Source organism: Rissa tridactyla, chromosome 3, assembly GCF_028500815.1.
Source record: "Rissa tridactyla isolate bRisTri1 chromosome 3, bRisTri1.patW.cur.20221130, whole genome shotgun sequence".
Taxonomy (NCBI): domain Eukaryota; kingdom Metazoa; phylum Chordata; class Aves; order Charadriiformes; family Laridae; genus Rissa; species Rissa tridactyla.
In genome coordinates, this window is record NC_071468.1 from 114,890,683 (window position 1) to 114,905,671 (window position 14,989).

General features: G+C 41.5%; 1 protein-coding gene across 3 annotated transcripts in view; it reads left to right on the forward strand.

Moving 5' to 3' along the window:
* KCNS3 (potassium voltage-gated channel modifier subfamily S member 3) overlaps positions 1-14,172 on the forward strand; it is a 28,888-nt gene extending 14,716 nt beyond the window's left edge. Inside the window, exons 2-4 of one of the 3 annotated variants that reach the window (XM_054197240.1) lie at positions 4,234-4,418; positions 5,106-6,674; positions 7,295-14,172. In XM_054197240.1, coding sequence (XP_054053215.1) covers positions 5,147-6,631 — 1,485 coding nt within the window. In that variant the 5' untranslated portion in view covers positions 4,234-4,418; positions 5,106-5,146 and the 3' untranslated portion in view covers positions 6,632-6,674; positions 7,295-14,172. Of the gene's footprint in view, positions 1-4,233; positions 4,419-5,105 lie in introns of all 3 variants that reach the window. The other 2 variants (XM_054197239.1, XM_054197241.1) reach the window with 2 other exon arrangements.
* The last annotated feature ends 817 nt before the right edge of the window (positions 14,173-14,989 follow it).

Sequence of the window (14,989 nt, forward strand, 5' to 3'; positions counted from 1 at the left end):
CAGCACTTTGGGGTATGTTATACATCTGTGTCATAGCGCTCTCAAAGGGACCGTATGTATAAACTCTGCCTCTGTGACTCTCCTTTTGTGAGCTTTAGGGATTTCACAGCGTGCTAAAAGCCCAGAAATTTGCTATCCCCCTTCCAAGCCAGACAATGGGCCTGTGGCCTCACCAACAATGTATGACTGCAGAAGCGCTGGCTGGAGCCCATCTCCAAATTGGATTGGGAAGAGTTGGATCCTGTTGCTTTGTTTTTTATTGTAGTGTTTGTATCCTTTTCACACAGCTTTCCTTATGACTGGCTTTTATTTGGCCCTCAAGCTTAACATTTGGAACTTCTATTTGTTGGGGTTTTTTCCATCATCTCGGAAAATAAAGTTGATTCTTCCAGTAGGCATCATTCTTTTGTGTTTTGTTTCATTTTCTATTCTATATGAGTTCTTATCCAGTAGCTCATTGAAACAATTGAAGCAATTAAAGCAACCAAGTAACTAACATCTGGTATGTGTTTGCTTACTCTCTTATACTCTCTCCAGGGCAAGAAGTGTGTGCTTTGGAATGGTTAGCAGTTTATTATGTTATATATGAATACTTGTTGTTTACAGAAGATCAAAGAGGCTAATGTTGCACTTCAAGTTGAGAGTTGCAAAGTTTGTGGTAGCTCTGTGTTCTTAGGATGTTCACAGGCTTTGGCACTCCAGGAAAGCATCGTTTCCAGCTAAACACAGTTTTACCCTTGAGTTAAAAAGTCAGTTGAGTGAGTAAAGGGTTCCCTTGAGTAGAGAGCATGTTGTGCTGAGACAGAAGTTATCATCTGTGGTCTTTGCCCTGTGGCCGGAGTCACTTGTTTAAATGCCGCAGATTGTTCTGATGGTGCCTGGCACAACAATGTCCTCGTCCATGGCTCAGGGATCAAGGTCCCTGCAAGTCAAACAAGACATTCTTCAGATCATGAAGCTCCCCTCGACATAGTTATCATGAAACTTTCCTGTATGTTCTTGTCTTAATCTAAAAATCACTTAATAGTGGTATTATAGCAGGTTCTGGACCATGGCCTTCCTAAGCAAGATCCATTTTCTCTCTGTATCTTGCACAAATTATGACCACAGTGCCCTCAAAACAAAGCAGTAAATTGTTGCTCACTGAATTTATTATACAGAGTAATTACATGGAGGCACCATTATGAATATCATCTGCATAATCAATATGGTTTTATGTTGCTGTCTCAACAGTAAGTCAGAGTCTAGTGTACGGAGGATTTGCTGAGCACTAAGTTCTTGCTTTAGTTATTTCTAAGTAAAACTTGCTTGGGTTTTGTTACGGTCAGAAATGCCTGTAGGTAACACGAGATCTTGCCTGTTTTTTGTATTAGTTTGCATTGCTAGTGCTTTCATCTTAATGAATTACTGAAAGCGAATTAGAGATTTTACTCACTGAAATTAATCCATAAATAGAGTCAGTTTGGTTTTGAATATAGTTTGACCTCTAATCCCCCCAGTCCTTGAGATTGATTTTATTTTATTTATTTTTTTTAATTTATAGTGTAAAAACACAGCTTGGCTTTAGATCATAAGTTAAGTGTGGTACTGTTTATCAGCTGAGTCCTGCTGCCCTTCATCTGTGAGCAGAGATCAGTGCTGTTATTTTATGTCTTAATCATTCCTAACAGCTGAGCCTTGGGAAATGCCTGGAGCAACTGGGTCTTACAATCATTCCGTTAGCTAGTAAATACCTGTCTTCAAAATAAGGTGTAAAATCACTTCTGTGTACACAGTTTATCATGCCGTAAAAGCTGACTATTCCTTGTCTTGGTTAGCTAGAAAGCAGTATGTCTCATGTAGGGCTTTCCCCACCCCCCTGTGTCTTAGCAGAACAAGAACTTTATCTTGATTATGCAGTAGGCTACGCACACAGGAAAATTAATGTTTCAAACTAATTTGGGTTTAAGATAAGTTGTTTAAAGAGGGTTGTAGTGTGGCCAGAGAAAGAAATGCTTTTTCCTGTTTTTCAGAATAACATTTTTATTTCTTATAAATAAAGCTCCCTCTGGATAGAGATCTGTTTTTGCAGAATTAATTACCAGAGCAAATATGTCGTTTCAGCATCTTCTGGGCCTGGTTGTTCATGTGTTATATGTGTCAGTAGTTGTTATACACAGGGAGATTCCTATGAGATTTTCAGTAGCTTTGGTTGGAATGAGTCCCATGAAGAAGCACAAGTAGAATACGTGAGGTTTATAGCATCAGACCCTGTGTTCCTGCTTGTGTGAAGGACTATCAAAAAGTAATACGACGAAAATAGTAAGAGAGAACATCACTGAGTAGGTGTCTAGTGATGTTTGTGGCAAACCTAAAGAAACCCTTGCACGTGGGGAAGCTAAAGGTGAGGTGAGTGAGAAGATCATGGCTCAGAAAGTCCTTTGTAACCTCCTCCTACACAGAAAAATGGATGTGTATTAAAACCTGATGTGCATTAACTTGTGCCCTGAAACCCTGCCACCACGACCTCCCAGAGATCTATTTCTCTGTTCTCACCCTGTCTGGAAGGCACTGGAGTGGCAAGAAGGCAACAGAAGTCCTTTCCTTCATGGCAGTTACACGGAGTTGCTGTTCCTCTAAACAGTAGGTGTTCTCCATCGCATTTTATGGATACCATGAAACAGTCTCAGCTGGAGGGTTTCAACTTCTGTCTGATAAACTCTTCAGCTCTCTGGACAGTTTGGCGCTTTCCCTCCCAGCATGGTTCTGTATCTGCCTTTCCTTCCCCTCTCCTTGGTGTTTAATCAGAAGTTTGAACCCAGTTTTTAAGGCTTTTCCCATTTCCATCTTTTGCTATAATCAAAAAGTGACAAGGACAAAATTGTGCATGAGGGTTGACCCTACTATGAAGCAGGATGGGGTTGTCTCCCTTTAGGTCTTGCTGCTGTAAAAGGAGGTTGGGAGCTCTGCATCACAGTGGGTCCCTCCAAGGCAAGCAGCCTCTCTGGATCCTTCCATCTGGGATGATAGACTTGGGATCAGTAGCTGGAAAATGGTTCCACCTCTGCGATGCAACCAGTTCAGTCATTTTGTTTTAAAAATCATAAGGAAGTCAGTTCTGGATTAGATAGAGGTGCCTAAGAGTTTTCATAGTGTGTTATTTTGGGTGACTGATGGAGCTGTAGCTAGCAGTGGTGGCGATGCAGACTTATCTCTGTTCAGGATATTCGCAGTTGATTCATATCAAGAGGTCATATCTCAGTGGAGTCTTCCCTTCTCCACAAGATCCCATGGCTCTAGTCTTCTGTGTGATGCTACAGAAAGAAAACACTTGCTGTCTTTACAAATTCAGAGAGTGGGGCTTATATGGCTCAAAAGAACTAGGCCATTAATGCAAGTACCTGGGGCTGAATGAAAGCTGAATTGTGGGGTGGGATTATCTCTTTCTTTTGCCTCCTGCTTGTTCTGTTGCTGTAAACTGGGGCTCACCCATGAGGCCCAGTATCCCAACCATCTACTCTGGCACTTATTGAAGTCTACAGTGACTCTGGTTTGAGGAAAATGCCCAGGTTTCTTTTATGTAAAGCAGTGCTGGCGCTCCTCTCTCATGCCGACATACAGCAGGGATGCAACCATGGTGCACACACTACGAACATGGAAATAGATATAACCTTAATGACCTTCATTAACTGAGTCAGGAGACCTTGAAGAGCAGCAAAAAAATATTCAAACTATTCAAAATATTCAGACATGTCCCAACTTTGAATCATAATTGGTGCTGTTGCAGGAAGCACTGAATGATGGACAGGTATAGAAATTGCAGTCTGTTCCTTGAGTAGCTTCCCCAAGACATTAAAGAGCACCAAAGCAATTTCTTTGCATGATATGGGTCCATCTGTTAGGACTAGAGGATTACGATGCTCTCTCGTCACATTTAAAATTCATTGACTTCCATATTAAATTGAAATAAATTAGCTTAGTATACATCAATTAATGTTTAAGTGTGAGAGATAAAAAAAAAAAATTGCTTTCCTCATGATCAGAAGTTATGTATCATCTCATGACAAGTGTAAGAACTGCCAGTTTTGGCTTGAAGACAACTGTTCCTTAGAGGGAAAGCAAGAGTGAAGTTCTCCTGAAAAAGTTAACTTATTTGCTAGTAACTGTATCTGCCTTTTTGAATTCAGTTTCAGCTGAATGATTTAACTTACAGTAAAATATGAAACATTGAAATGTCCTTCCATCTCTCTGCAGGTATCTACAGGTACTTGCTGAGGCAACATTTCTCTGGAAGTTCCATGTCTGGAAGCTCCTGTTTCCAGAAATGACATTTCAACACCAACTTGTTGGCATTACCATAGTGGTTATGGCTATGCTGTGGCAGAATAGGAATTGCTTCTGGAACTGACCAAGGTCGTTAGAGGGCTGTGGCACTCCAGGTGAGTAGGAAGGCAGGTAGAAAAATATCCTGAGCCAGTGCAGATACCAAAATATGTGCTAGACATAACTCTGAAGCCAGGAATTGGAAAGCTCCAAATGCACATTTGGTATGTTTTCAAGAATACGGAATGCTCTTCTGTGGATGACTCTAGAAAGAAATTAATTCATATGACAACAGAAGTAATTGCAGACCATATTCAATCAGATAACATTGAAAGCAGTGGATTGTAAATTGCAACATCGTATAAATCAATACAACTTTACTGAAACTGTAATTGAGAGACACCTGCTCTTAAGTTTTGTCCTAAATGTTTTGGTGCATTGACACGTTTTCTGTCTTTAAACTAAAGATTTTTTACATCATTGAAGTAAACTTATTTCATGACTATTAATTTCAATGTGATAGCAGAACAGAAACTGATTTACTGATGAATTAGGCATTCTTCCTCCACACTAGAAAAAATTAAGGAGACCAAAACCAGAACCCATTGCTTTCAAATTTGCTGAAGCTGTGTTAAACCATCAAACTGATTTAAACCTATTTCTGTGAAATGCTGAATAATGGTATTCATCATTTAGTTTCTTTTTTGCTATAGCATTTCACAGTAACCAGAGACAGAAAAAAGAATGTGTCACAAGAGCAAAACCGAATCAAATGCTCTAACAGTATCTTATGTTCTTTCCAGGTTCAATGTAATCTTGTGGAAGTAGAACTCTTCTGTTCAAAATGGTTTATGGTGAATTTTTCCACAGACCCGGCAAAGATGCAGAACTTATCAACTTGAATGTGGGTGGCTTTAAACAATCAGTGGATCAAAGCACCTTGCTCCGATTTCCCCATACCAGACTCGGGAAACTTCTCAAATGCCATTCGGAAGAGGCTATTCTAGAACTGTGTGATGATTATAGTGTTGCAGACAAGGAATATTACTTTGACAGGAATCCTTCCTTGTTCCGATATGTTCTGAATTTTTACTACACGGGCAAACTTCATGTCATGGAAGAACTTTGTGTCTTTTCTTTCTGCCAGGAAATAGAGTACTGGGGGATAAATGAGCTGTTTATTGATTCCTGCTGCAGCAATAGGTACCAAGAAAGGAAAGAAGAAGGTCCTGAGAAAGACTGGGATCAGAAGAGCAATGACAGAAGTATAGACTCCTCTAACGAAGAGTCATCCATATTTGATAAAGAGCTGGAAAAGTTTGACAATCTGTGTTTTGGTGAAATAAGAAAGAAGATCTGGGTCAGAATGGAAAATCCTGCATACTGCTTGTCTGCCAAGTTAATTGCCGTGTCGTCCCTCAGTGTCGTCCTGGCGTCAATCGTGGCCATGTGCATTCACAGCATGCCAGAGTTTCAAAGGCTGGACGCCAATGACAGGGAGATTGAAGACCCTGTGCTGGAAGCTGTGGAGATTACGTGCATCATCTGGTTCACTGCTGAGCTAGTAATCAGGCTCATCACTGCTCCGAGTCAAAAGAAGTTCTGGAAGAAACCACTGAATATCATTGATTTTGTCTCTATTATCCCATTTTATGCCACGTTGGCTGTGGACACGAAGGAAGAAGAAAGTGAAGATATTGAAAACATGGGGAAAGTGGTTCAGATCCTGAGGTTAATGAGGATATTTCGCATCCTGAAACTGGCCAGGCACTCTGTAGGACTGCGGTCTTTAGGCGCCACTTTGAGACATAGCTATCAGGAAGTTGGACTTCTGCTTTTGTTTTTGTCAGTTGGGATTTCTATTTTTTCAGTGCTTGTCTACTCAGTGGAGAAAGATGATGACTCATCAGAACTGCACAGCATCCCTGTTTGCTGGTGGTGGGCAACCATCAGCATGACCACTGTTGGTTATGGGGACACTTACCCGGTCACGCTTGCTGGAAAGCTGCTTGGCACCCTATGCATTATCTGCGGAATACTAGTAGTAGCACTTCCAATCACCATTATTTTCAATAAGTTCTCTAAGTACTATCAAAAACAAAAAGATATTGATCCAGACCAATGCAACAATGATCGCAAAGAGAAATGTAATGACCTACCTTATTTTAACATTAGGGATATTTATGCAAAAAAGATGCACTCCTTCATTTCTAGCCTTTCTTCGGTAGGAATTGTAGTCAGCGACCAAGATTCCACAGACGCCTCCAGCATCCAAGATATGGAGGAAGTTTATAACACAACATCTTTAGAGAATGGTACAGGAAAATGAGTTGAACCATGTTCCCTTCCCTTTATTTCTCTTCTGATTCTTGGTAAATGTGGACTTACAAACTTCAGTGAATTTATTAAGAGCAGTTAATTCTCAGGGTACTTAACTCAGCCATATTTGGACATTCTTTGCTCTGAGGATGCCATAAAAGCTTCATTGTTTATATGAGGCTTTAAAATATGCCTCATATGGTGGTTTAGTTTTTACACAACTAATGTTATGCATTTTTTGAGAGAAAAAGTCAGGAAAACAGTTTTAAATGTGAGATCAGTGTTTGTTTGGTTTTGCGGGGAGGTTCTTTTATTTTATCGGTTGTTTTTTCCGCTGCAGCAATCTGATAGTTTATGCAGAATCTGCTTTTATAATTTGCTGCTTTTCAGGTAGAGATATATTACAAACATGTAAGAACTATCACACATGTCATTTTGACCTGCAAATACATCAGGAAAAAGAATGAATTATGTACATGTAAAACTGTGCTCACTAACACATTTATGTAATCTTGGATTTGGGAACACGTTTCCTAAGTTGGGGCAGAAATTATATTGGTACATATTGTTTTTACTCCATGGAAGCATAATATTTATGAATTTCTTTCCAAAAGCACAATACATTTTTAGTTTGTGAAAATAAATTAATCTCATTGTGCCTATATTTTCCCAGTGTCCAGCATGGCCAAGCTCTATCAGGTCCCAAAAGGTCTAAATCACGAGGCCCAGGATGAAGAGTCTGGTGTAGGCAGGACAGGAGCTTATTGAACCGTTTAGCCACTTCTTCTGCCATTGCGAACCTGAGAAATTCTGGTGCCTGGAGAGGATCCTGCAGTGATTAAGACCACCCTGGTGGCTTCCCCAGAGCCTTTGTTTTGTGGGCACTGAAGCAAAGGTCTGTGGTGGTCTTTAGAAGTTTTTGCTCCCTGCTGTCAGCACGGCTCCTTTGCTGGAGGTTGCTGCCTCGGTGGTAGGAGCAAATGTGAGCAGCATCTCAGCTGCACTGGTTCCCAGTCCAGGGCTGTAATGCCAAGCAAAGGAGATGTGCGGACATGCTGTATTTCGCCCATCAGAGGTGTAGGGTGGACACTGCGTGTGGGCACCAGTATATTAAACTATTTCAGCTCCTCTTTTCTGAAGCTCATCTGTTGGTGATGGCAGCTTTCCTGGTTTGTACTATGGGCTGGAGCGGTGCTCATTGCCTGGCAGAGTGCTGCAGCTCTGTGCGTTCCTCTCCTCTCCAGGGATTTCTTATGCAGCCAGCTAATCCTGCTCTGGTTCAAACTGGATCTTCTCTGGCTATTTAAAAGGAAAGCCAGCCCTTCAGCCTAGCACAAAGGAGTGCCGGAGAAACTTGAGGACCTTACAGAAGTCCATAGTGTTTCTAAACGCTCATTTTCTTTCATTTGTCTAGTGACTAAATTAGACGCTGGGCAATGGAGAATCGAAGATACTGTGATGTTGATATTTTCCTTGAAGAGAGGCTTCACTTTTTTTTTTTTCATTTTTTTTAAATTTTTATTATTATTGGGCCAAATGCTGAAGCCGTGACTGAGTTTCTACACAAGCAGATCAAACTCCGTAGGAGTTGACTGGAAGACCGAGTAAAACCAGAGGATGGCCATCAATTTTAGCCTCTGCAGAGGGTTGATTTTTCAGGTGGCTGCCACATTCTCTGTTGCAAAATGCATTAAGTAAGTAGCTGAGGTGCACTTACATTAACTGAGGCACAGAGCTCTGAACTTTTTCTGAGATGGAGAAACAACAAAGAATAGGATGGATCAACCTATACCTTAGAAAGAGGTGTCCCTCAGTACTGCTGTGCACCAATATACTCATGTGGGACATAGAATATTTTGAGCTTTGGAGAAGCTTCAAAATTTGGCTTATTACTTTCAGAGTGTTGTAAGTGTATGTGATGCTTCACAGATAATTAAGGTTAATTCTTCCCATAGTTAGTGCAGGAATACCAAAAGGGAAAGTTAGCCTAAATGTGTTTTGTTCTTACTGAACAATTAGCATTACAAAGATGCAAGGATATAAAATATTAAATATGTATGTGCATATGAATCTAATAGGAACCAGCAGAATAACAACATAAAAATTACTCTCTGTTCAGAGAAACTGTCTTGGTAGTCTCCACATAAAGGTATATTACATTGCCACTGAATTTCAAAAGTAATGAAAAATATTGTAATGCAACAAAAACTGCAAGAAATTTGTATTAAATAGTTGAAAAAAACCTGCTGCTGAAAAATCTCGTTTTATATATCAAGCATTACCCAAATATCACAGAGTATACAACTTTTTGCATTAAATTGTACTGACTGGTAATTTGTCATGAAATTGGTAAGGTGTTGATCAAACACATGAATCAGTCCTAAGGCTGTGACACTGTTTAAGTTCCTCTGGCTTTTTTTATACATAGATATGGCTTGCAGCAAAGTGGGGCATTCCTTTTGGAACATATCAGAAGGCAAAATACATTTCAGTGTTTGTTATTTTGATTTCCGTGATGGGATCTCACCTTTTTTCAAATCAGTTCTGTCTTCAAAAATGGCTTCATTGTTTTCTGTTCCCTGTTCCCTTTGCTGGAATAAATCCAGCACCTTGGTTTCACATCGGTGTAACTGGGAGCAGGATGTGAGCCGTGTTTCACGCCAAAAGATACTCCCCTCAAGGCAGAACTGCAGTCCTGTAACGTGCACAGGTACGAGAGTGTCAAAAGTCTTGAGTACCAGAAGAAAGCAGATACTGCATGTTCTTCCTGCTAGTAGAGGTTTTTAGTAGAAGAATTTACTGGCAAGAAATAAGTGCAAGAGGGGTTTGTTTCTTATTTAATTTGTCTTCATCCTTGGTCTACGGTTACATATTATCGATGCGTAATATCAGTGTCAACAGAAGGTAGATTGTCTATTGTTTTTGTATTCCCAAACCACATGTTTTTCTCTTTAAAAGCACTTCCTAAATTCTCTTCACGCAGCTGCTCTGTTTCAGAGGCCAAAGCACAGAAAAGGTTACCGTTTGGATATGCGTCCCATTTTGTACAGGAGAGATTTGTTTGCCTTTACACAAAACAGTTTGCTGGCATGTTATTAGTTTCTTTGTCTTGGTGGCAAATGCTTCCCTTTCAATATCCAGTATTCCCACAGTAGCATCCATCTGTGCAGTGGTTTTCCCTCATGGAGCAAGGGAAGACACCCCTGCGCAGCGTTGCAGTTCCCTGTTTGAGCAGCTTCCAGCTGGCAGAGGTGTGACCCAACTGCCCACGGCTCGTGCCTTGCTGGCAGCAGGCTCTGTCGCTGCCACCATTTTTTGTGTTAGAAGAGGGAAAAGACCAATGTAGAGGCAGGAGACGAGAGAAGGGGGAGAAGGTAGGAAGCTCTCAATCAAAAAGGAGTGGCAGAAAAGCCTGAGAGGACCTTGGAAGGAAGGAAAAGAGAAGGAGGTTGATGGAAAGAGTCCTCACTTCACTTTATTTCTTGTTTTTCCAACAGTGCTTTTCTTCCCTTTCCACCCCTTCCCCTCGCATCCCCTCCTGCTGCCCCCTGGCCTCCCTCCCCACCCAGCCTGTGGTCCAGCAGTCCTGTTTCTGCCCCAGAATGAGGGTCTTTCAGAGCCCAGAAAGGCATCTTTCATCCACCTGGATGGCAGTGGGCAGAACTTAGCAGGGATGAAATTAGTGAGCGCTCCTACTGTGTACGTGAGCAGTCATTGCCACACTTACGGGCGGTGCTTTTTCGTAAGAAAAGTCACAGTGTGGCTCAAGTCAATGAGCGTAAACGTGAGCTCAATAAAGGGCGCAGCTGCATCAGGCCTGTAAATGAAATATCTGGTATGGCTTAGGTAGAAATTAGTGTCAGGAACCATAACGTGAGGTATTTCCATTTAAAAGCAGACTTCACGCCAACTCCCGTGCGAGCGGGTTGCTGTCAGGGAATGCTGAGAGCATCAGGCACATTTGACTGGCAAATGCAGTACCCGGGCTCGCGGCGTGCCAAGGGCTCCTGACAGGCTGCTGTGTATTAATACATTTATTCATTCCCACACGTTCCTACCATCTAGAGCAAGTGACAGAAAACCACTAAGCTGTGGAGAGTTTCTCTAATATTTTTTGATTAGCTGACAGTGTTTGTGAAGCTGCTAATACCTCTTCATCCCAAAGAGGACATTTCTCAAACAAAATCAGAATAAGCCTGTGCTAGATGTGCAATTTGTGACTGATAGCGGTAGCTCAGTCGCAGTCGGTAAATATTGCTGCCTGGTGCTGTGCGGCTGCAGTGCTGTTGCTTGTATTTCTGAAATGTTTATGCTCTGTCAATCAAGAGACAGCAGATGCCATTAAAACCATCTCAGCACTTTCCAGCTGCACGATAATTGTGGTGCCTCTTCTGAGCCCGGCAAAAAGTCATGACTTGCTGAGACCTCTTTTTTTTAATTTCGTGTGTAGTTGTAGTTAATTTTTCATGATGGGCTTATGGTCCAAGCACAATCTAGCAGAAGAAAAAGTCACTGTGTGTCTCTAGACAGGGTACAAGACTTTGTTACTGACTTCCACTCTGGGCATTGCCCTCCCACCTGACTGGCACAACTAAGGTGGTACGAGGAGTGGAAATTCACTGTGGTATAGGCCAATAGCTGTTACAGTAGTTAAGGAGCAAACGGAAAAGCTCCTGAAGGTTGGATATAGATTATATGTAATTGTATATATGCCCTCTGGGCAGAGTTCATTTAGGTGTATAATATAAAGTCACCTTCCCTGAGAAACCACCTACATCTCATATCTTTTTAATTCATATATTGGAGGGGGCAGTTTTAGCAGGTCAAGGGCTCTTTAATCCACACGCACATCAGTTTTCCTCAAATTGCATATATCAGTGGGAGGGGTAGACTTTGCAGCATCTCCAACAGACCCCGTGAAGCTGTAAGCCAAGGAACTGAGGAACTGAGAGCTAGTGGTGGAGGAGAACCTTAACTGGTCCCGTATCACTGTTCCTTCAAAACTATTTCAAGGTAGAGTCCAAGAAGGCATTGCATTACAATGGTTTAGTCTTTAGTTGTTTCTACTATTTAGTAGCATATATATTGTCTAAGTCACCTAATTTTTTATGGCATTCATTGCTATTTCCACTGCAAATCCTACTCTACCTGGTAGATGATTATGTTAGAGATTGGTATAGCCTAATTTAGTGTCGTTGTCCTAGGATGACACCCTGGGAGCTTTCATCTCCCCTAAACTCAGCTATTACATGGCTGGTCATTTGGGCTCTCTCTGTCAACAGAGAGAAACAACAGACCTCCGAAGGAGACAGCACATCCATCCTATCTGTACAAAGGTCCTATATGTAGATGAGTCCTATCTGAAGATGGCATACGACAAGCCTATATGATTTAGTTTGATCAGATGCCTGGCCTTTAGGTAGCTGAAGTTCGATCTGATGGGTGCTGGATGACAAGAAACAGGGATGTGATTATCCTCTCTCTGGTGGTGCCATCCTTCCCTTCTCAATACTGTATGTGTAGGAAGGACTGTGTTTCTGATGTATGCATTTGAACTTGGGTGACATGAAGCCCAAGTTCACAGGAATTCATCCTGAAGCCTGAAGGCTGGTCAGCAATAGCCACTGGTTAAGGATTAATCCAGCGTAATATGGCTAGAAACAGGTTCCTATACAAGAAAATTTGGACTTTCCCAAAATGCCTTGCTAGTTCTCTGTTAGAGTCTGTAATGACCTGCAAGTTGAAGTTCAGTCTCCTGTAGTAATTAAAAAAACCCACATAATAAAATACCAGAGGGAGCAAACTGGTGTTGGCAAAGAGGCAGGCACAATATGCTGACAGTACTTTTGTGACCCAAATTTGCATTTTTTCTTGGCTTCCTGTAAGCCATATAAAATATTCTTACTGTGCCATGTGTTGTAAAATCTGCCCCTGTGCATTAATATAAACGTAATAATGGAGCCAAGTCCTGGAATTACAGCTGTGGTGCTGGAAAAAAGTCCAGGCTTGGGGAAATTGCAGAAATTTTGTTTAGCTGCAACTGCTGTTTTAATGTTACAGCTGCCTCAGTGGTGGGGAGGAGCAAGGGACCGTGCACAGGCACTGGTATGTGGGCTTCCTGTTGTGCCTTTGCACACTTAACATTGAGCTCTTGGTGGAGCATATAGGCTGAGGGACCTCTAAAGCCTTGGGGACTGCTCAACAGACCCTTCCTGGGGCTATTAGGTGTGTGGCCAGATGTCCCTGGAAAGGGATGGGGTTGGGTGAGAAAATAACGGGGTCTGTATGAAATGAGCTTTGGGGAAGTAGAATTATAGCACTGAATTTGCTATCACCACCCTCCTACACCTCTAAGAGACCTGGGAGAGAAAGCAGTAACGAGGAAGGAGTTCAAGGTTCAGATATTTAGCAGCAGCCATTTGAATACTCTGTGTCGTATTAATCCAGGGGCTTTTACTGAATCACAGGACTGTGCATAACCTGAACCCTTTCCATTAGCTGGAATAATATGTTGCCTTCCCACAGGCTTTGAGTTGCAGGTACAATATGTCCTTTTCTCGAAGCCAGTTGCTAGATGTGATGCTGTCTCCGCCTCACATGCCGACTGGAGTTCGGATGTTTCTGAAATGTTGCACGTGCTGTAAATCATCCTTGCAGTTTCTACCCCATTTCCTAGAAACCTGGAAACTACAAGCATGAAAGAGTTCAAAACATTTTCTCTAGTTCAATATTTTTTTTTTTGACAGCATCAAATGCCATGCATTTCACAGGAAGGGATTTGCCCTGCTCCTGAACTGTGAACTTTAGGACTTTAGGTATTTTATTTTTTTTATCAATTATTTGAAGACCAGCGTAGGTCCCGAGACAGGCAGATAGATAAGTTTGGCATTTTATTCCAGGTAGCGTAACCCCAAGTACACAAATAAATATCCGTTTATTTGGCTTTTGGAAAATGAGGTTGCAATCTTGCATTTTTAGATTGTGGATCTTTGTAAAAAAAATGTGGTGAATAAATAACTCATGGTGCCAAAATGCCAGTTGAATGCTCATTGAGTGCACAGGAATTCTTTATGAACCGGAAGGATGGTGGTGTCTGACAGCATGGCTTCATAAGCCTCCTGGGTGGAAAGCAAAACACATTTTTTTCTTATTTCTCCAAATATTTCAGGAGGGGATGGAATAACAATCTTGCTGGTCTGTGGTGATGGAGAGTGTTGAATGAAATAAAGGGCACGTTGAAGTCAAGACAGTTAAAAACGAACGTGACTTTTCTGTAAACACCCCCCGTCCCTCGAGACAATAATTTTTCATGTTGTTCCAAATTTTTTTTTTTTTTAAAAGCAAAAACGTAACGTACCAAAACCTCAACAATATTTTTCCTTGCTGGATACTTTGAAGATTAAATTAGCTCTCATTATAGGTGTGGAAAGAGAAATGGCTGGTGGGTAGGATGCGGGGGATGCTTGAATGTTTTGTAATTTATTTTGTAATAATGTTCTTTTGCCTTTGGCATCACACACTTTTGCATTAATATTTTTTTGTATTAACTGAAGAATCAAAATAAATAATAGACAATTAATATTTATCTGGAGATTTTTGTTTTAGATAATTGAGTCTGAAGGAAAAGATAGGCTGCAGCATTTCAGTCTGATGTCAAATGTACTGTTACAGGGCTTGAGAATGAATTTAAAACTCATCAGAAGCATTCCTAAGCAACATATGGATTCATGCATAGGTGTGGTACATTTAATGTATCTCAAGCCACAAAAGTAAAGTTCTGGCAGTGTTCAGTGAATGAAAGGTTAATAGGAATTCAGGTATTAATCTGGTTCTGTTCTAGTTGCAGCTTTTGGTGCAGTAATGTACTTTTGGCTTTTAGACAGCCTCGGTAAATGGGAGACTAGTGCTTCGGGTATTTTATGTATCTAGATGTATACAGACTGATTGGACAGCTGTCAAAGCGTTATTGTGCAGGCTTTTAGAAGTCTGGCACCAAAGGTAACCTCTGTTAATCTACCGTGCTGGCGCTGGCCGAGGAGCTGCTGCATTCCAGGGGTGTGCGGTGCATGCAAAGCGATCCCATTAGGCAGCGCAGCGCGAGCGTGCGAGTGGGAACCTGGGTCTTTGCCAAGGGCACTTGCAGAAGAATTGTTGGGGCTTGTCGGCTTGCTTTCACTGTATTGTCCACCTGCTGAAAACCTCTGTGTGCCCCGTTTAATGTTTAATTAATCCCAAAAAGGTTTGGGGTATCTGGAAAGGGTTTAAAAAGCACAAGGATGCCTTAAAAACAAATACTGAGACGAGGGGGAAAAGGTGGCTCAAAGACATTTTGCCCTGGCTTTTCTGCCTTGTCATAGGAATGACAGGG